Source organism: Calypte anna, chromosome 15 (assembly GCF_003957555.1).
Source record: "Calypte anna isolate BGI_N300 chromosome 15, bCalAnn1_v1.p, whole genome shotgun sequence".
Taxonomy (NCBI): Eukaryota; Metazoa; Chordata; class Aves; order Apodiformes; family Trochilidae; genus Calypte; species Calypte anna.
The window spans coordinates 2,077,266-2,097,247 of record NC_044261.1 but is presented as its reverse complement, the minus strand read 5'-3'; the positions used below and the strand labels follow the sequence as shown (position 1 = coordinate 2,097,247).

The 19,982-nt window shown below is 38.2% G+C and overlaps 2 protein-coding genes across 4 annotated transcripts in view; one reads left to right on the top strand and one right to left on the bottom strand.

Annotated features, from left to right (window-relative positions):
- Positions 1-445: 445 nt before the first annotated feature.
- Positions 446-14,483, bottom strand: RSRC2 (arginine and serine rich coiled-coil 2). Of its 3 annotated transcripts, none has more exons than XM_030460582.1 (10): positions 14,341-14,483; positions 11,315-11,471; positions 10,663-10,706; positions 7,876-8,066; positions 6,790-6,933; positions 3,047-3,169; positions 2,876-2,955; positions 2,121-2,353; positions 1,629-1,718; positions 446-1,110 (listed from the first exon to the last, which is right to left on the bottom strand). In XM_030460582.1, exons 1-10 carry the CDS (start codon positions 14,344-14,346, stop codon positions 931-933), a joined length of 1,248 nt encoding a protein of 415 aa, XP_030316442.1. In that variant the 5' UTR covers positions 14,347-14,483; the 3' UTR covers positions 446-930. The 3 variants fall into 3 exon arrangements, with proteins under 3 accessions (XP_030316442.1, XP_030316443.1, XP_030316444.1); XM_030460583.1 differs by having other exon boundaries at positions 2,121-2,350; XM_030460584.1 differs by lacking the exon at positions 14,341-14,483 and adding an exon at positions 9,691-9,768 and having other exon boundaries at positions 7,876-8,088; positions 11,315-11,357.
- A 118-nt stretch (positions 14,484-14,601) lies between these two features.
- Positions 14,602-19,982, top strand: part of KNTC1 (kinetochore associated 1) — a 33,378-nt gene continuing 27,997 nt past the window's right edge. Inside the window, exons 1-11 of the mRNA XM_030460624.1 lie at positions 14,602-14,678; positions 15,021-15,164; positions 15,262-15,382; positions 15,921-16,036; positions 16,318-16,390; positions 16,924-17,001; positions 17,496-17,530; positions 17,748-17,858; positions 18,591-18,684; positions 19,019-19,071; positions 19,307-19,419. Coding sequence (XP_030316484.1) covers positions 15,033-15,164; positions 15,262-15,382; positions 15,921-16,036; positions 16,318-16,390; positions 16,924-17,001; positions 17,496-17,530; positions 17,748-17,858; positions 18,591-18,684; positions 19,019-19,071; positions 19,307-19,419 — 926 coding nt within the window. The 5' untranslated portion in view covers positions 14,602-14,678; positions 15,021-15,032. The remainder of the gene's footprint in view (positions 14,679-15,020; positions 15,165-15,261; positions 15,383-15,920; positions 16,037-16,317; positions 16,391-16,923; positions 17,002-17,495; positions 17,531-17,747; positions 17,859-18,590; positions 18,685-19,018; positions 19,072-19,306; positions 19,420-19,982) is intronic.

Genomic DNA, 19,982 nt, shown 5'->3' with positions numbered 1-19,982 from the left:
TGCTCGCTCGGGGTGCAGAAAAATTGTGCAGCAGCACAGGGTGTAGGACAGGATTATTTTTAAGTAGGGTCTAATTATAAACTGCACTCTGTGTGGAAAGGAGTCCTGCTCCTCATCAGGCACAGCCTCATGTGCTCATACAATCTACAAGGCGCTGACACGCTTTTTGATACTTTTAAATACTGAAGTAGTAGAAAACAAAGTTCCAACATCCTTTCTCACCAGTGATTCGGTTATCCCTTTCCTGCAACTACAATTTGTGCTCAGCATTCCTCACCCTGAGCTGAGCTCCACACTGGAAGTCTCCTTGTTTCAGGTAAACCCCACTTCAAAATACACAAAATAAAGCAAACGCTTTATTTCCGACTTGCCAACTTTTCCTGAGATCTCCTACCTATTTTCCTTAGGGTTTGGCCCAAAAGACAACTTCTTTAACATAAAGACCTTAGAGAAAAAATGTCTTTATTATTAACCAGATTTTTTGCACTGGATTATGTGCCTATTGGCCCAGACCGCTAAATAACATCTACACAATGTTTCTTTCATGTTTCAAGAATTGAAAATAACTGTACAAGGTTAAAGTACAAAAGTACACAAGACAGTGGACACGAAATATCCATGTATGAGTTCATCCCATCTGTTGCTTGGTTTGAAAAGTAGAATTTGAACTAAAAAATACTGTCCTTCTATAGCTCTGTCAAGTTTAATGGAAGTGGGTATAACCTGATTACAACACTAACACCAGTATCACTTATCTGATATTTACATAAAAACAAACAAAAAAAAAGTATTTTTCAATAAATTAAAGTCAATGCAACACCCATGCAAGCTAGAATGCTAGCTTTTTGGTGAACAAGGACCCAACATTTGAACAAGAACCTTCCATAGTCCCAAACTTTAAAACGGTTTTGTTTTGTTTTTTTTTTCTTTTCAAACTGCATCCATTCCTCGCATTGAAGATGTAAAACCCAATCCCATTCCTCTTTGTGTATGAGTCTGTGATCTTGCCATTTCATACTGTGCATCTAGATTTCTGAAAACTTCTTCCTGTTGTTTCAGTGTTTTGTAACTCTCTTCATCAACTGAACTACAGCCAGCTTCATCCTCACTCTAGAAACCAGACAGAAGAAAACAAACATTAGCTGGGTGTGGATGAAGTGGTGTTTTCATATCCTACAAATATATGGTTTTGGTTTTTCATATTCAAAAGCTACAATTCAAGCATTTGGTTTTATTGCTAGAACATTCTAGAGCAGTTTTCCTCTCACTGTCAAGAAACAGGTAGAGGATTTTAACCAGGTCCTTTTCCCAACCCTTTCCAATGTTTCCAATTAACTTATTCCAAGTAATCCTGTTTACACCAGGAATACTGGTTCACATTACCACCCTTGCTAACAGATCACAAGTTGCTTTGTAAAACAAAAACATAATGAAATTCTTCAAATTCAGAATTTGAACTGAATTCAGCTTTAGACACTGCTTGTGAATTTTAATGAGAAATACCTAAAGTTCTTAATACATCAGGCTAACTTAACATCTTCACTGTTTAAGGTACATTTTAAAATGAAAAAAAGAAACCACTATCTATAATTAATAAGAAACTTAATTACACATTCAGAACTCTTTACCTTAATGCCCATCAGTTTTCTGAATTTGACATTTTGGTCCTTGTTTCCAAAATTCAATTTTTCCCATATTTCTGCAGACTGTGATTTATCCTGTACAAGTTAAAAAAAAGATGTCAGCCTTTTAGAAAAGTTTCTGTTAATATCACAGCACAGTAGCAAGACAAAACGTGGTATGAGAAGTGACACCACTGTGTAGCACGAGCAGTTGGAAATAAAATGTGTTTCAGTCACATCTGACACTCCTGATGCATCCTCACAGAAATTTTTTGTAAGGGGTCTTCCAGAGGCTTGTGCCACAACCATGGTATTTGAAGGTTTAGTTATCCTAGTCCTTTCACTCCTAAAATTTTACCCTTGGGCTGCTGTTAATAGGGAAAGATCATGATGAAAACAGGTATGAAATTAATTTCACTGGAAATAATGTGAATAAGCATTTTTGAGCACAATAGGTTTCCAAAAAGGTTCTATGGAAGTAAAAAAGCACAACATTACCCCTTCCTTTTTGCCTTGCCAAAGCATCTTCCGTTTTTTCTCTTGCTCAGCAAATTTCATTGGGTTCACTGCTGCTGGGTTGTAATAGCTAGGGACAGCTATTCCAGTCTCTGCAAGAGCTTTTGCTTGTAGTGCTGCCATTTGAGCTGCCATTGCTATCTGAGGAGTTACTTGTGTTCCCGAGGCCAGAAGAGCAGCAACATTAATGACAGAACCTCCAGTGGCTGCAGCTGCTGAAGGAAGACAACTTCCCATCAGAAAATAAGCTCAGATAACCCCCAAAAAGCTCCCTGAACAAACAAACAGGACATAAACCCCAAACAATCCCCTTTGCCAGCAGGAAAACTTATCAATAATAATTACAAAATAAATGTTATTTATTTTAAAAGTGAAAACTAATGTTATTTATTTAAAAGTGAAACTAATGTGCCTCGTGCTTCTTAACACACAACCTGGAGATGGTTTTTAAATTCTTGATTAATGAGGCATAAAAGAAAGCCCAATGACCATCACAAAATCATTTGCCAGCCATAAGAAATCCTGATTATTTCTCTTGGGTTTTTATGTTTGTTACATATTTAGATGCATGTCCTAGGTTTTTCTTTATGTGGCTCTTATATTCAGACCAAATTAACAACTTCAAAGACAGGCAACAAGTCCATGTGCTGAACAGGATCATAACAGTCAGCACTAAAGCCTGCACTATCTCCCACTCATGCTATTACTTAGGAATTTATATAATGCGAAGGTACTACCTGCAGCCATTTCCTGTTGCTTCTGTTTTTCAACCATTTCTTTCTCTCTCTGTTCTTGCAGTTTCTTTGCTCTTTCCAGTCTGTAAATGCACGAGAATAAATTTAGACGTGCAAAATCAAGAGCAGCAGCTTATTTGTAACAGGTATCATTAAATCATGACAATTTCTGACCTTCTGGCTAATGCTTCCTGTGCATCCATAGCTGTGTTTCTTCCTCTAAAAGGTGGTGGACTGGGGCTCCGGCTGTGACTCCTGCTGAACCTTCGGGGCTTTTCAATTCTTTTCTTTCTCTCCCTGCAACCAAATTTAACAGATGCTAAAACAAGGAAGCTAAATACACACCTTAACATTCCATAAAGCCTTTGATTATAAGCCTGAAAAACTGCTTAATACTTAATTTGAAGAGCTCATCAGAGCAGCTTTTGGAGATTATTCTGGAACCAAGTAACACTCATACCTGTCTTATAGCAAGACAGACCTAAAACTGAACGTTTCCAACTGCAAAAAAAGTACACAATGTGTAAATCCAGGTATTTGTTTACCCTCTTAGTGTTTATAAAGCTCAACTCTAGAGATTAATTCTAAAATCTGACAAGAAAAATTATCATGTACCTTGCTAAAGTCAATTACAAGGAAACTGTACAAATGGATTGAGGTACAAGAATGCTTTAAAACCATGAAAGATCAAGCAGCACTCCATGTTCAAAGTGAGCTTTCTGAAGAGGCCCAGCATAAAAACTGGAGTAGCACCCAGGGAAATGACTAAATCTGTCCCCTCTGTATACCCTTCACTAGATGTGCTGTCAACAATTTCAAGGGAGGCTATCAAGCTAAATGGCTTAAACACCTGACTTCTCTTGGCTCTGCTCTTGGGAAGGACAGCACTGTGCAGAGAACCACAAAGCATGCATAATCTTGAGCCTGACAATCTGAAAAGAACCCAGACAAAATACATTTTTAGGTAAAATACCAAAATATTCAGTTCCATTCTCCTTTAGCTACCTTCTCCTCACCCCTCCCTCCAGGTTTTTCTTATAACATCTGTATCTAGGTCCATCTAAGCAACAGCTGCTCAAAATACACACATGAACTTCTAATAGCAGTATTTCTGCTTGCCATGATCATTACAGTACAAGAGATAAACGTTTATCACTCTTGAAGCCTCTGATCTTTAGATAAAGAAGTCACAGACAATGGAAGTGTCCAACAAAGCTTAAATTACAGGAGATACCACTCATCTTTCCCAGAATTGCCACAAACAGTAAGCTGAGATGCACAAAGGTGTTTCTGCAATTTTATACTTAAATGTTATCAACCATTTGAGGTAATAGCTAACTTGACAACAGCCACTTTAAATGGCATTCAGATAATCTGTTTCTTCCCTTTGTACCATGGGCAGTATCTGTCCTCTTGAAATGCAGGCTGAAGGTATAAGAAGATCCTTGTTTACATGACAGATCTGGCAGAATACACAAGAGGTCAGACTTAGCTTTTCACAGAAGATGGCAAGATGCAGATTCAGGCTCTGGGGAGTGTCAGATCTGCATTCCCGAGATAAGATGTAATGCATGTTTCAAAGATACCCTCATTTTCCCTGTGCTATTGTAGTTTGGTCTTGTCTTTGGTCTGATGCTTTATTGCACAGGTAAACATCAAGGAAATAAACATTTGCATTTTGGTATTTAGGTACTTCCTTCTAAAACAAGCAGATGGTGTCATGTTTTCCACCTAGCATTTCATCAGAGCAATGCCACAAAAACTGCCAGGAGGGTCTAAATGCTCACAGAACAAAAAGAGAGTTCAAACACTTGGAAACATGAGCTTGAGATTCTACAAAGACCCACCAAAAGAAGGTCAAGCTCCATGATTTCCAAAGGCTTCTGTCACAGCCTGTGAACTGCAATAACCAATACTGCTTTTCATAAATGAGGGAATTTCACAGTTGACTTTTAACAGAGTAGGTTTTCCACACCATGTTTATCTGGCTTGTGAAGAATTTTCCTTGAGGCTGGCCCTATGATTCTCTTTCCAAAGGCTTCACCCAAGCCCAGAGCTTGAGTAAGTGTTGTAACTACAATTAAAATACTTGCATCTCACTTATTTTCCTTCTCTAGGACTTGTGAAACAAAAACCAGTACTTAAAAGAATCCCTGCAGTATGCCAATGGCTACCCAACAAGGTATGTTTCCAGATGAAGAAATTCCTAAGCTAAGGCTACCCCTTTCTTTTTCTACCCACATGTGTTGCTCAGGTAATTTGAATTCCACTGCAGAAGCAAAAAACTGTTCTAGAATGTGAAGTTTTCACAAAGTCATTAAATACAAAATATTCAGTGACTTTTAGAAACAGTAAGTGCATATCATTTATAATTAACAGGGACCTGAAGCCTTACACTTCATGCTGAAGGCAACTTGAATACCATTAAGTGCAAGTAACACATATATCAATTAAAGACCCCAGCTCTACTCACCCCAGCTGAAAGTTTGGTAGAAAGTGCATGCCAAAATAAAGACTGACACAAACCATGTACTTGAACTAGTTCTTCAGAAAGACAAGGTCTTCTTAAGAGTTTCACAAGTGCTGCTGTAGCATTACATGAGTGTGCTAGATTCTTAAGTCTCCAATGATCCAGCGAACTGTTGAGCAGTCATAACCAACTTCTATACCCTTTAAATATGCAATTTAAAATACTCTAGTGAAAATACTGCTAAAGCAACAGGAACACTGGCAACGCTTTCTTGGGAGCTCTGAAGAGACACCAATTTGCATTTAAAGTACTTGTTTTACTTTAAACAAGGGAAAAAACACAACTGTAGTAGTCATTGAGTCATATTTCATTTTACTCATTCAGAAAATCCTACAGGGCACTAAGAATGCAAAAAGTGACACACAAAAATCAGAACTCTACACCAAAATACTGAATGATTCATGAGTACTGGAAAACCTTAACTTCCATAAATGATGGGAACCTTAACTCTAGCATTTTCTGTCAACAGACCTAAAATAATCCACTATGAATATCCACTAGAATAATCCACAGCTGTTGTTTCAATCTGTGCTTCTAGAATTTAAGGAAGAAATGGAAGGACCCAAGATAGGGAGAAAAATTATAAGTGATAAATAATGTCACACAGAACTTGAGAAAATGAGTTGGTAACCACTAACACAAATTAGAATATTCAGACCAGAAACAATCTGGTACAAAATTCAGCTGAACACTACACTAACAATGTCTGTGAACTGACATTTTTAAAAGAACTTTGTGGAGCTGATCAGGATTAACTTCTGACCAGTGCATCTGCTCCCACAGGCAGTGATTCCCAGTTAAATTTCCCTCTTACAAGATATACACAAGCAAAAATAATAATTAAAAAAAAAAAGTATGCCTAGTCAACCACACTACTCTTGATACAGCTAACCCTCTTGTGTTTGGTACTTTTCTTTCAATTTTTCCCATTTTATTCCCACTTCTAAATATCTTCTAAATATCTTATTCAAAATAGCAAATTCAGCTGTGACATAAGAAGCAAAAAAAAGCTTGAACTGTGGTAATTACTGCTCAAAATATTATCTAATTTACTTCCCTTCTTTCTCATTCAAGTTCTAACAGTGGTTTTAGAAGATACCCACAAAATAATTTAACATTTCTAATTGCTAACACGAATTCATGCTATGAAAAGCTGGTAACAAAGAGACACTACACTTAGAGCTGTCTACGAAAAATGTTTCTCTAAGTGTATACAACCCACTCAGTCCTCAGCCCTTAACCTTAACTATTTCAATACAGCAAAGCCAAACACGTTAAGTTACACTGAACAGGTGTTAACCAGCAAACCCATCATTCTCCTGTGTATCAGCCCACCACAGAAAGCTCAGCCAACCATCACCAAGTGCATACAAAAGTTAACACTTACCTGCTCCTACTCCTCGTTCTGCTTTTACTCCTACTCCTGTGTCTGTGCCTCGATCTTGATCTAGAACGAGACCTCACGCGGCGTTTTCTCTCCCTGCTGCGAGATCGGGATTTTTTCCTGTCGCGACTTCTACTCCGATGACGTCTGAAACACACAGCCCAGATCCTCACATATATTCTCATGTTTAACCTCAGCTTCTACTCAAGGACCCTCACACAGGTTTGGCCAAAATACATCACACTGCAAACTACACAGGGAGGAGGTGATGTCTGGAACAGCTGAAATTGTTAGATGAAACGAGAGAGGAACCAAACACTGCCACCAGCCACAAGAGACCTGTGAGCTGGGCAGTTTACATAAACTAACACTGATCAATATAGATATTTTTAGTTGTTCATTAAAGTGAACGTCACAAAAACAACCACAAGGCCAAAGTAATCTGATGCAGAAGTCTTAAATTCAAGGCAACAAACTCTCCTCCTCATGGTACTGAACTACGTTAGGGAAGAGATGCCCAAGTTTCACCCTGTGAGTCCCACAGGCCCTCAGCTGCCATTACCTGAAGCTCTTCCCTGCCATCATGCTTGCTGCAGATCCCTCAGCTGTGAGATCTATTTTGAAGTTCTTCTGGCAGCAACCTGCTTGTCCCCAGTGATTCTCCTACTCTGAAGTCAGGTGGCCTACTGTGCAAGAAGGCTCAGACACCCTTGTCTCTGGGTAAGCTCTTCATTTAGGAGGTAAAAAGCTATGACATTGCTAAAGTGTATTTTCTTTCCTGTCACTGACAACAGGGAACATTTAATACACTGTTTATAGATTTTCCATCCCCTGTATACTATTTATAAACATCCCATTGATCACCTACATAAAGCCTTAAGGAGTATTTTGTACTTTCCTCAGAACTGATGTGAAAAGAAACCAAGAAGGAGCAGCAAAGGCACTATCCAATGCCAACTGAAACATGCAATATAAATTTATGCTTTGGTTAAATTAGATCAGTAACAGAATTCAGCTGTCCTTCAGAAACCTACACAGATGCTGCTTTCAGACATGCACTTAGAAAAATAATCATGTGAAACAACTTACCTTTCACGAGACCTGGATCTTGAGTGACTCCTCCCTCTGGATGATTTTCTCTCTTTGCGTTTATGTCTATCCTCACCATTTTCAGATGAATTTAGGCTATCTCTTCCCTTCTCAGAAGAATGTTCTTTGTCGTTGTGGTCTTCAGATTTGTGCTTCTTGGAGGACTTCTCTTTGGATTCATGTCTTCTTGCCTGTTTTAAGAAGAAGTTGGTTCTTTCAGGAAAATAGTGCAACAAAGAGAGTTAGTATGGGTATCAGAAGATAAAAAATGATAAGTTGTGATGCAACATTAGTAACCTTAGGAGTGTGACTCAATCATGAGTGATGGCTGTTTTACCTAATGCCACCAACTACCCAAACTTGCAAATGCACACTATAATATTACCCCTTTTCCCTCCTCCCCACTGTCAAAAGTATTTCTAATGCATCCAGTAAGGTATCTTTACAGTGTTTTCATACAAGAGTTCAGAGCATTGTAACAAAAACAACTTCTATCTCAGTTACTGTCTCCATTCCAAACACACAGTAAGTACCTATGCTTTAGGACCTGACAATTTATAATATGCATATACTTGCATTCACAGTATTTACTGTTTACCTAAGGCTACCATGTTGGAAGTTACTAAAATCTATAAATAGTTGAAGACATTCTGCTTTTAGAAGTACACCAATTTCCTATCCATCATTAGATAATTTGTAGAGACCTCTAAAATCAGTAACTCACTACTTTGCTTTTTAAAAAACATTGGAAGTTATATGGTTGACATCCCATTTTTAGTGTTTAAAACTCATGTGCATCACTCTCAGACCCCCCCACAGTAGTTTTAAAGATATGTTCCTCCACTATACTGCAATTTCTTCCTGCAGTGCCTCTTAAAAAAAGATTCCTTTTTATAGCTGCAATGCCAAAAATACTTAGCAAGGTCAGCCTGATTTTTGCCAGTATTTTCCTTAGGGATTAAGTCATGACATCGACACCTTTCCTTAATATATTCAGTTTATTTTGAAATCTTTTCTAGCACAAAAGCATAGCCCTACTTAAGACTTATGTTTAAATCATGTTTTCTTTCAAGTATATAAGCATGACACATTTTTATGATACATGTTTATAAGCATGATACATTTATTTTACATAAACCTCCATGCTTCAGAGGTTGGTTTTGCTTATCTAAATCTATTGACTACTCAAAAAAATCTTTCCTATAACCATAACTCTCTCCTAAAAGAAACAAGTTTGGAGAAGATGCTATAGTTAGCTGACACCCACTTATCCAAGCCTACCTCCTTATTAATATATGTCCATTTCTAAATATGTTTTTTTTTAGTTCTTCAAGTAGACAGTAATATATTTTTCCTGCTTTCACATAGTTTGACTCCTTGAATAATCAGTTGTTACATAAAAACACATCTGAAGTTTGAGTTGCTACCTATGTGTGAATTTTAGAAATGTATTTACCTAGGCAGTTATTCTTTTACACTTTTTAAAAAAAATTACTGATATTCAGTATTTAATCTATAGACAAAGAGCTTCATCTTGAAAATGAATGAAAACAGTAAATCTACTATGGACATTATTCCTTATATGTTCACCCTGTGAAACTTAGAAGCCTCTAAACAAATTGTGTAAGATTAACTCCAACAGCACAGTAAAACACTAAGCATCATTTTAAGCAAGGCCTTTTTTAACATCAAAAATATTTTTATTTTTAAAATCACATCTTCCAGTCACACACTTAGTAATAAACCACCATTATATCCCATAACGGATTTAAGATATTTTTAAGGGAAATAGGAGTTTGAATGACTAATAGTTACCTTATCATGAAGTAGGCTTATAATTTTGCTATCTGAGTCTGCAGCGTCTTCAGTTCAGTCTCTTCGCGCATTAGCACGCTGAGTATGATTTATTATAGAAATGTTATCATGTGAGCTAAACAATATATTCAATTTCACAAAAACTCTCCTAGATTATTTTTCCTCTCTTTTTTTTTTTTTTAAACAGAGCTTCCATTGGAATGGGGGAAGGAGAAGTTCCTAACCCAGGTTAAAAGTTAAAAGTTTCCCTCATCTGACCCAGCCTGCTATTGCCTCTCACGGCTTGAGCTCCTTTGTGATTATTTTGATTCTCCTGGTTTCCTTATTTCACCTCTTCTCTCTGGTGTGTAAGACAGTTATTTTTAAGGTATTACTAATGCTGTCTCTTCCCAAGCCTCACTCTGTATATAAACACATACACACTTTAAAACAAGAGACAGCCCTTTGCAATTTTTGCTGCTTCTGTCATGCTGACTCTGCTTGTTTGTCAAGCTGTGACAGTCTTTACAATTAAAGGATGCAATAAACAGAGCTCAGTCAGGTGGGGAATTACTTTCAATATACATAAGTAGATGAGTATGTATCACTGAAAATCTTTAACATTGGCCAGAAATAAAGCCACCCAAGGCTCTCAGTTACTGGAAGCTCTGTGAAACTCATCAAGAACACCATTCTACTTATCCATATGAATTCTCTCTTCTGGCTGTTTCCACAAAAAAAAAAAAAAAAAAGAATTTCAGTTACTAGTTTCTGAAAGCATTTTTCTATTAAACTATTACCTTGTCAACATGATGGCTGCAATCATGCGTCACTATGAAAGGATCTCCATGTATCCATTTTTAAGTTTAAAGTTTCCAATTTCTTGTACTTACCATAAAGTCATCTATACAGGTTTATACATATGTGCATTACTACAAGATGCTTTTTAAGATGTATTGTACAATTACCTAAACACTACAAAGTGTTAATTACCTCTTTGCTTCTGCTCCGGCTTCTGTGTTTTCTTCCTTCAGCATCTGGAGAAGAAAACATTTATTGTTATTTACCAAGTTAAGATAAGTCAGCTGGCTATAATCTTTCTAGTTTCTTCCAGTAATTCCATCCCCCCAAAGTCAAGAATAGAGACTTGGACAACAAACAGCACTGTTCACATATCTACTGCCAAAAGCAAACTCTAGCTGCTATTCCCAATTTTTTGTTTGCATTTATTTAAGCTCTGACAGTGAGAAACAAGCCTGTGTCATGCTCCACTCATGTTCTTCAGCCAGGTAACATTATATTTGACACAACCAGGGAAAAGTATCCCAGGTTAATAGTCCCTATTTAAAACAAACACAGAATAGTATGGTTATCTATTCTGACCTGTCAATCTATTCTGACCCACATCTCCTGAACACTGAACAAGACCTTTTTCTTTAGCACTTCCACCATTAAGACTGAAGAGTTTCAATAGAACACATTTAAGATACAAATGAAAAAATCAGTAGCTTCATTTTTTCCCAATACTAACATGTTATTAGAGCTACGTTTCTGTATTTTTTTCCAAAACAACTTTTAAGATATTTCAGTTCTGAAGCATACACCAGAACACTACTAAGTAACTCTGCTTACATGAAGCCCATACCTGACTTCCGTCGTCTTTCCCTCGACCGTGAGCGTGATCTTGAATAATGATGCTTTGATGTTCTGGGAGAACTGGAGGCATCTGATTGTTCCTTTTTCTTCTCTCTTTCTGGAGAGGACTTTTCTGGGGCTACTCCATCTCGTTCTGTATCACTACCCTACATGTGAAAACAGAATGCTTAAAACCTAAAGACTCAGGACTGAAAACAAAAACTATTTACTATTTCCTTTTAACACACATTCAAAATTATTTTCTGTAAAGACAATCTTGTGCATTGCCATCTCACTGTTAGACAACAGCTTTATAAACTTGCAGTATAACTGCATAGATTGTTTTTTCAAGACTTTAAAGAATACATAATATTAAAGAATATAAAGTAACACTTTGCTCTCCCATTGGACACACACTTTTTCTGTGCACTTTTGAGAGAATCAAAAAGCCTAAAATCAAGCCTAAACTAATCACCCCACAAGTCAGGGCATTACTGAGGCATAGCACAAAATCCCCACTGTATTCTGAAGTACAGCATGAAAGAAAATGAGGTCTATGTATTGGTGTTAGCTAAATTTTGAATAAAGAAAAAAAAACCAACCAGTATCTCTATGCAAAAACACCTATTTGAGAGTACATACAGGCTGCATCTGACTGCCCCCAATAATTTCTGTATAATATTTTCCTCAGGTAACGAAACCAACAATGTTCCCTCCATCCCTTCTAAACCCTGACCTAGGATTAAATCCAGAAACTAATCTTGTGTGAAGCATTCAAGACTGTCTTGTGATTCAGTGCTGAGAGATGTAAATGTGTCCAACCAGTGTACAATGCAATTAAAGAAACTGAATGGAAAATGTGCACGTGGAAAAGGTAAGGGTGCTTTTATTAATGCCTTCACAGAATCACAGGCCTCTCTCATTCTGATGTCAATGGCAGTTATTAGCAAAGCTTGACCATCATGTGGCTGCTCAAGACTCCACTAAGGACATAATTTGGCCTAGAAAAGCAATTAATTAAGATAAAACAGTGTAGCAGAAGACTTGAACTTTCACGGCTTTCTACAAACTGCAGTTTAATTTGCAAACTGAACAAGACACTCAGAAACCTTTCAAATGCTGATTTATATACATTATTTTGAAAGCAAAGCAGCTAGTTGCTTCAGTCTCTTTTGTAAACCACAACAGATATTACAGATTGTCATTAATATATTGTATATTAATGGTAGGTTTTGTCCATAATGGGTAAATCTCTGGATTTATATTCCAGTTGTTTAGTCTGCCCAATTCTTTATTAATCTGCATCTGTACAAAGATACAGCCACAGTCAAACCTTGAAGACAGATAAGCAGCTGTTCACTCCTCCATTCACGTGGTGTACTTATATCTAGTTAAAAAGACACCAGCACAGGGACAAGAGTGACTGCTTGAGACTGCATCTGCAGCAGAGATTAATTACAGCCTCACTGACAATTCTGAATACTCTCAGTAGACCACCCACAATCCTGAGAACTTCAGGACATTAGATAGACAGTAAGAAGTGACTCCCCTCTTTGTGAGTTTAGCCATCCCAATCCTCAGCATTCCACATCTCTGTATTATCTTTTTATTTACACTTCCACTCAGTCCCCTCCTTCCTCATCTAAGGTCTCCAAAAGACTCAGCTGGAAGAAATTAAGGAATTTTAAGATTTCTAGAAATTTACATTTCTTGAGTTCAAGTTTCTTGAGGAGGAGAAAGAAAACACTAGATAACACTCTAATCTAACTTTTTAAAAATCATAGTATGCAGATCATGAGCCCAGTGCCAGATTTTCCAAGGCTACCAGTCTCATTATTTATCCACACTGCTGCTCATTAATGTCCTTGTGTGCTGCACCTGAGAGAAATGTCTCAGCTCTATAAAAGCACAGACAAAAAGAGTCTGACAGACTTCAGTGAGACAATTCTCAGTTCTTACAAATACATGGGGACTGCCCATAGACTCAGGGTTTCACTGAACAAGTCCCTCACCTACTACTTCAGAGTAATCTCAAAGATCATGCCTACACTCCAGATGCAAAAGTACAAGTTCATAACTTTTCAAGTCTTATTACAGAAAGCTTCTTATTCTTAACAGATTAAGTTATATGAGCAGAAAAAACATCATAAAAAAATAATTTAACTTTCTCCAGAATTTGTGTTCCACAACTGGTCCAACTTTCAACACAAGGACTTAAAATACCAGATTAAACACCACTTTGAAGATTTTTTTCTCTTTAGAGTCTGGTTTGCTTAGCTTTGTGTTTTACTCACGGCTCTTTATAACTTTTAAAATAAAATTAACCACATCGGGTTTGATAGCTACTTTTTTGGGGACTTCTAAACAATTACGGGACAAACGCCTCTACATGATATAAGGCCACACAAATGTTAAGGTAATAAAGCTACACTCTTACGCCGTGAGTTACCGTAAAGGATAGCGATAACTACAGCAAAGGCGTTCCCTAACGATATTAACCATAAAAACAGGCGCATGGAGGTAAATAATTAATCAAGGAACACGACACTGAAAATTCTATGCCTGTGACAAAACACGAAGAAAAGTAAGATAACAGGAAACGCTGGATGAACGAAAACTGAGTATGGGCCCGTCGCGAAATCTCTCTCCTCTTCCTCCTCCCCCAGGGAACCTGCGCCTCACAGGCCTTCTGAGAAACGCCCGCTCCCACAGCCACAACGCATCTGCCCCCAGGCCAGGAAAAGACAGAGCCTGGGTCATAATCCCTCTTCACTTCTCCCCAACTCCAGATATATGGAACAGAAACTTCTAGAAACACGGAGAGGAGCACTGACTGAAACGCGGCCACCCCCCCCTCCGAGGCCCATCATGGCGCCGGCAGCCGAAGGAGCGGCGGGCGCCATTTTGTCTCTCCGCGCACACTGCTCCCCGACCCAGCCCTCCCCATCTCACACGCTCTTCCCTCCCGCCCCGCCGCGGCTCCACTTTTCCCAAACCGCTCCTTTCTCAAAACCCCAGCCGGGGGACACCACTCACCGCCATGACCGAGCGCCGGGGACACCCGCTCCCTCTCAACAACTCCTCACGAAGCGGCTCCCTCAGCAGCCGCCGCCGTTGCGCTCGCGAACCGAGGCGCCACGCCCCTCCCTCCCTCCAGGCACCCGGATGTTACCGTGGGGCGGGGCGGGGGGAGAGCGGGCGGGGAGGCGCGCTGGATGCTGGGAGGAGGGAAGGGCTGAGGTGGTGTCTTAGCAACCGGGGCCCTTCGCCTTCTGAGGAAGTTTGGTCCCAGCTGGCGCCCGTAGGGCAGCCTCGGCTCCCGCCAATTTGAAAGCCCTGAGGGATCGGGGCCGCCGAGAGGCAGCGGGGCCGTGGTGAGGGGACGGGGTGAGGGTCGCGATCCCGGTCCCGGTGGGCAGGGGTGTCTGCTGAGTGGCGGGGAGGGATGTCTAGCACTGAATTTCAGTCAGCTGCGGGCGCGGAACCCCTCCTCGCCGAGCCGCGCACAGGCGGGCCCGCAGAGCGCCTCAGGTGGGAGCCGCGCTGCTCCGCGCCTGAACCGTGTCTTGTCTAAAGACGCAGTTTGCCTGCAGGGGGTTTGTTGTACAATCCTTCCTCCCAGAGGCAGAATCACGACAGAATAATCAAATCGGTAACTGTGGTGAGGCCGTATAACTTTTTTAAGACTCCTCTGACGTAACGCGTGTTCCTTTAAGGTTCAGGTAAAGATGTGGAATGACATCGAGCTCCTCACAAACGATGACACCGGGAGCGCGCAGCTCCCTGTGGGTTTAGGACACGAGTGTGGGACTGCCCTGTACCAGGTGGACACATTACTGCAAATCACATCTTCAGAAAAGGTAGAATTCACCCAAACTATGGTTTTTCTTCTAAATTATTACCAAAGCTTCTCTGTCATGTTCCAGATATTATCTCTAAAACCCTTTTTCCTCTCAGGTCTCTGTTAACCCGCAGCTGTATGCATGCAGCTCCAGGGGTGGCAGTATTCTTGCTGTTGACAGATCAGTGGCACTTCTTGACAGCACCGGGCACACTCTTCAGCTGCACGTTCAGTTCGGTAAATTCATTTCTCTGGAGATCCACTGGAAGTTAAAACTTACTTTTTAAATATATTTTTTAAATCTGTATAGAAAATTATAGTGATTATTTGCATATGTAACTGATCTGTAAAAGGAAGTGTACTAAAAAGTGATTGCTGATTCTGTATGTTAATTAAACACCTCTGTAAATTCATTCCTCTGGAGCTCCACTGGAAGCTAAAGCTTACTTTTAAAATATATTTTTAAATCTGTATAGAAAATTATAGTGATTATTTTGCATATGTCACTAATCTGTAAAAGGAAGTGTACTAAAAAGTGACTGCTGATTCTGTATGTTAATTAAATATTTCTGTACAATTTAATTACCACACTTTCATACTTTCATTGGTATTGGATTCCCTGCATGCTCCTTTCTGAACTTTATTTAATCAAAACAAATCACTTTGAAGAAATCTGGAATGCTGTACTGTCCAAGTCTTGTGCTTCAAATATGAATGTTTTTCAGTTAAAAAAGAAATAAACTAATATTTGACATTTTGCCATGGAACTTTTCAGATACTGATGTGGATGTAGTTGGAGTGTGCCAGGAAAAACAGTTCCTTGTGGTTGGTGAGAGAAGTGGCAATTTCCATCTTATTCACATTCCATCCAAACAAACCTTGCTAACCAAGGTACAGTAGTTTTTCTGTTCTAATTTTGCAGAAAACACTTTATTCACAGAATTCCATTGAGTTGGGGTTTTTTTCTTCAAAATATAAAGATAGAGACATTCTTGTGTTTTTAGCACATCATCTAGGTTTAAGAAACATTTTTTTCTGGTTTTAAGAAACATTTCATTTTTCATGAAAGAAAAATGTTTCAGGTTTGAAGTGGTGCTCAGTATTTCCAGTGTTTATTTTTAATTAAATGCAGAATAAAAGTCAAATAAGTCTTTACCTTAATTCTATTTTAGATTCTGAGAGAAAAATCTTCAAGTGAAAGGACTTACTTAAGTCTCTTTATTGAGAAAGATAATGCAGATTCAGGTAAGATTTTGTTTTGTTTTCCCCTCTTGTCTCAACTTTTGTGATTTAACACATTTCAGGAAAACAGACTACAAAATAAATAATCAAATACAGCTTTACTTTGCACTGTGCTCATTAAATGCACTTTTCTTTTGCTTTCCTTTAAAGGTATTTTGCTCTCACTAATTATTTCATGAATGTCATAGAAAACAGCAAACAGTAAGAGCTGAGAACTTCTGGTTTAGGACTGTGCTAACCATAAAAATCCTCAAAAATGAAGGATTCCTTCTCTCTTCTGTCAGATTTAGGATTCTAATAGTTCCTTTTCTGTAATCTTCCATTCTTGCTGTCACAATTTAATGTATTTAAAAGGAGTTTTGTCATGAAAACAGGATTTGCAGCCCGAGGGATGCATACATAAATCATCATTTCAAACAAAACTCTTAAGATGTAGAAACTTAGACTACTTGTTGAAGGAGATTTATTTTTTTGTGTATTTTAGTATAATCCATTGGTCAGATCATTTATTTATTTGAATGGGATTTTTTTTTTAGGTGTTTATCATATGTTCATTCTCACAAGCAATGGATTCTTCTGCATTATGTGTCTGCCTCTTGCTAAAACCCAGGAAGGTAGGATGATCTACAAACCACTGGAGATTTCCATTTGACCAGGAAGAGCTGTGTCAAAATAGCTTTTCCATGCTGCTTTTCATGGGATTATGGTATTAAACTGGGATTTGATAGGCAGTATTTTTCTAAAGGGAAACAGATATACAACTAGGTCTGTCATAAAATTAGCTTTGTGTTTTTCCAATATTTCCTTCAATTTATGTTTCTCTGAGTCACTGCTTTAGGTGGAGTACTGAATACTGTGGGAAAAGGACTTTAAGCCATTATCAATCTTATCTGCTCTGAAGAATATTGGGAACAACTGGAATTCTTAATGCTGTATAATTATTAGTTAATTTTCTGTAACTCAATACTGTAATCAGTAGAAACAAGCTCTGTCTGAAATCCTGGCTAAAGTGTTTTTCAGAAGTCAGAACTATCCTCTATGATGTTTAGTGGCTTTTTTTTCAATTTTGAAAAGTTTAACTCACACTGTTTTTTTTTTTTATTTGTAGCACTTGACAAGATGGACTTGGTTACTGCAAAGAAAGTAAGAAACACCTGCTAATTTGTACCACATTATACACAAAGTTTGTAACAAAATGTTCTATTCATTTCCTTGACTATTTACCAGTTTGTCCCTAAAACTCCTAAGTGTGGATATTACTTTTTCTGTACAAGAAGTGAGCAGTTTTTCTCAGTGATTGTATAAGCAACTTTTTTCCTTCTCCTTTTGTTTGCTTTCCCTTCATCTTCCACCCCACAAGTTACAAGGACAGATAAAGACAGCTTTCATTTCCACAGAAGAGTATCACAGCCTTGGCTGTCAGGATTTTGTGATAAGTAACTCAGTGAACAAGCTCCATTTGATAACTGGGGTAAGTACTAAGAATGTGTTTGTAACTCTGGGGGCCTTTTGGATCTGCAACAAAATGTTTCTCCAGCTCAGTGAAAAAGAAGATGATAACTTTTTGCAAAAGGACTTCTTGGCTTTCATTTCCTTCACTGTAAATTTAGAAGTTACCAGATGGGCAGTCAGTCTGTCTGGAGTTGTTCTCAGAAGGAAGGAACTGTTGCCATTTCAGAGCTTAGGATGGGTGGGGGAAAAATATTTCCACCCTGGCTGCATGACCTTGGTAACTCTCTGCAGTTCCCAGCTCTCACAGGCTGCTCTGTTTATAGTCCTGTCCTTGGGCTCAGGGACAAAACAAAAATTGGCAAATAAGGTTCATGTTCAACAAAAGTTTGCCAAAGTCACACTCAAGGTCCCACTTGAACAAACCCTTAAGCATGAATGTTGAATTCAATGCAGTTTCTCAGTCAGTTCAGTGCACGTTTCATGCAGGTTTTATGCCCTGTGGGAATGGAAATTGGATGTTTCCAAGTACAGCTTGGTTTTCAAAGAGCCAAACAATAACTGTAGCAAAGACCAGCCTTGAAAGGAGAAAGGAAAAAGGCTAAATTTAAAATAAATGTAGTTTTCCAAACATCAACATGCACAGGGAATAAAGTTCAGGTTGCTTGTGCAGCTTTCCATGTGTCTTTATAAGTTACTGATCAGTAAATGGCCAAATTTCTGATGCATCATTTTACTTTGCTGTTCCTACCAGGGTAAAGGTGATTATGTGCTGTCCAAATGGGAGGTGGACACTACCAATAACCTGGTGTCTGTTCAAAGTTTTGCTGATTCAAGTCTGATTAAAGGTAAAGAGGGTTTTTTTTCTTTTTACAGACAATTGTAGAACTCGTAGGTAATTGCAGAAAAAATACCAAGACATTTTCAGTTATTATTTTTAGTAAGTGTGTACCAAATAGAACATCTTTTGTAGAGCCAGGACATATGCCTCAAAATAGTAAATCTCAACTTAGATGTGTACATCATAATTCTAATTAAGCTAAACTTTTAATGGGTCTAGGAAGCTACATAACTCTGAGCACCTGTAGGTTTCCAGTGCTTGGTTGTATATTTTATGACATATTTGCTTCCAATACATTGTTCAAGAAAAATAATATATTTCTGTGACTGGGTATTTTTTAGATGCAGCAAAACTTCAAGTCCTTGACAACCTGCTGTTTGTGTTAGATACAGAGGTATGTGAATGTTTTGGTTTAGTCTTTGTTTTACAGTGGTCTTGAACCAGCTATATTTATACTATAAAAATAAAGTTGCTTTTATTTAGTGAGCATCTTGATGTTACTGTGGTTTTTTTATTCTACTCTTGGTCATTTAAACAATGGATTGTGTTAACATTCTGCTAAAAAAAGACAAAAAATGTCTCCCACAAAGAAAATATTAAATCCCTGTCTGATTTCTTTTTTAATCCAGAATATCTTAAGCATGTGGGATGTTTATTCTCTTACTCTAATTTGGGATTGGCCTTTAATACATATTGAAGAATTTCTTCTAAGTACAGAGTCAGAATCTTCTCCAGTTGTATGGTAAGTGTTAGATCACCAGTTCTGGAAAGTGAGAAGTTGGTCACTAGAGGATTTGTGCCACAAATACTTGATTCACTGAGGTACTGAATTTTTAGCAATTTTGGTTGAAATTGTTCTAGTCAATAGGACAAAATAACTGGACTGTAGGTTTCTTTTCTGCACCACTAAGGAGAGCTTAGGATAAGCTAAGACTGCAGAGCTAAGGATAAGCTTGGTGCTTTTTGATTTTTCTTGGTTTATCTATTGTTTCTCCTAAGAAGTGCATGTAACCTGTATCATTTTAGAAAGGCTTGTCTAAAATGAAGGTGTATGATATGGCTCACAAGTTTGATGTTACAAGACTTCACACTCTGTCTTAAATAGGGAAATAGTAAGCTCTTCCTTCATTCTGCAAACAGAGGAACCAAAATCTGGAGGTCATTAACATGTGAAAGCAATTAATGGCAGTTTACATTAGGGGCCAAGGCTCCTGGCTCTTTCCATTGCTTTCTGCCCATTTAAAAAAATAAGACTCAAATCCACTTGAAAATCTTAAAAACATCAGAAGTAAAATTAAGTGTGTT

Excerpts from the sequence above, each read along its gene's own strand:
- RSRC2 (XM_030460582.1), bottom strand. Across the intron at positions 8,067-10,662 it reads GCCGGAGCAGAAGCAAAGAG|GCAAGAAGACATGAATCCAA; the intron begins GTAATTAACACT and ends TTCTTAAAACAG. Across the intron at positions 6,934-7,875 it reads AGATCCAGGTCTCGTGAAAG|ACGTCATCGGAGTAGAAGTC; the intron begins GTAAGTTGTTTC and ends TGTGTGTTTCAG.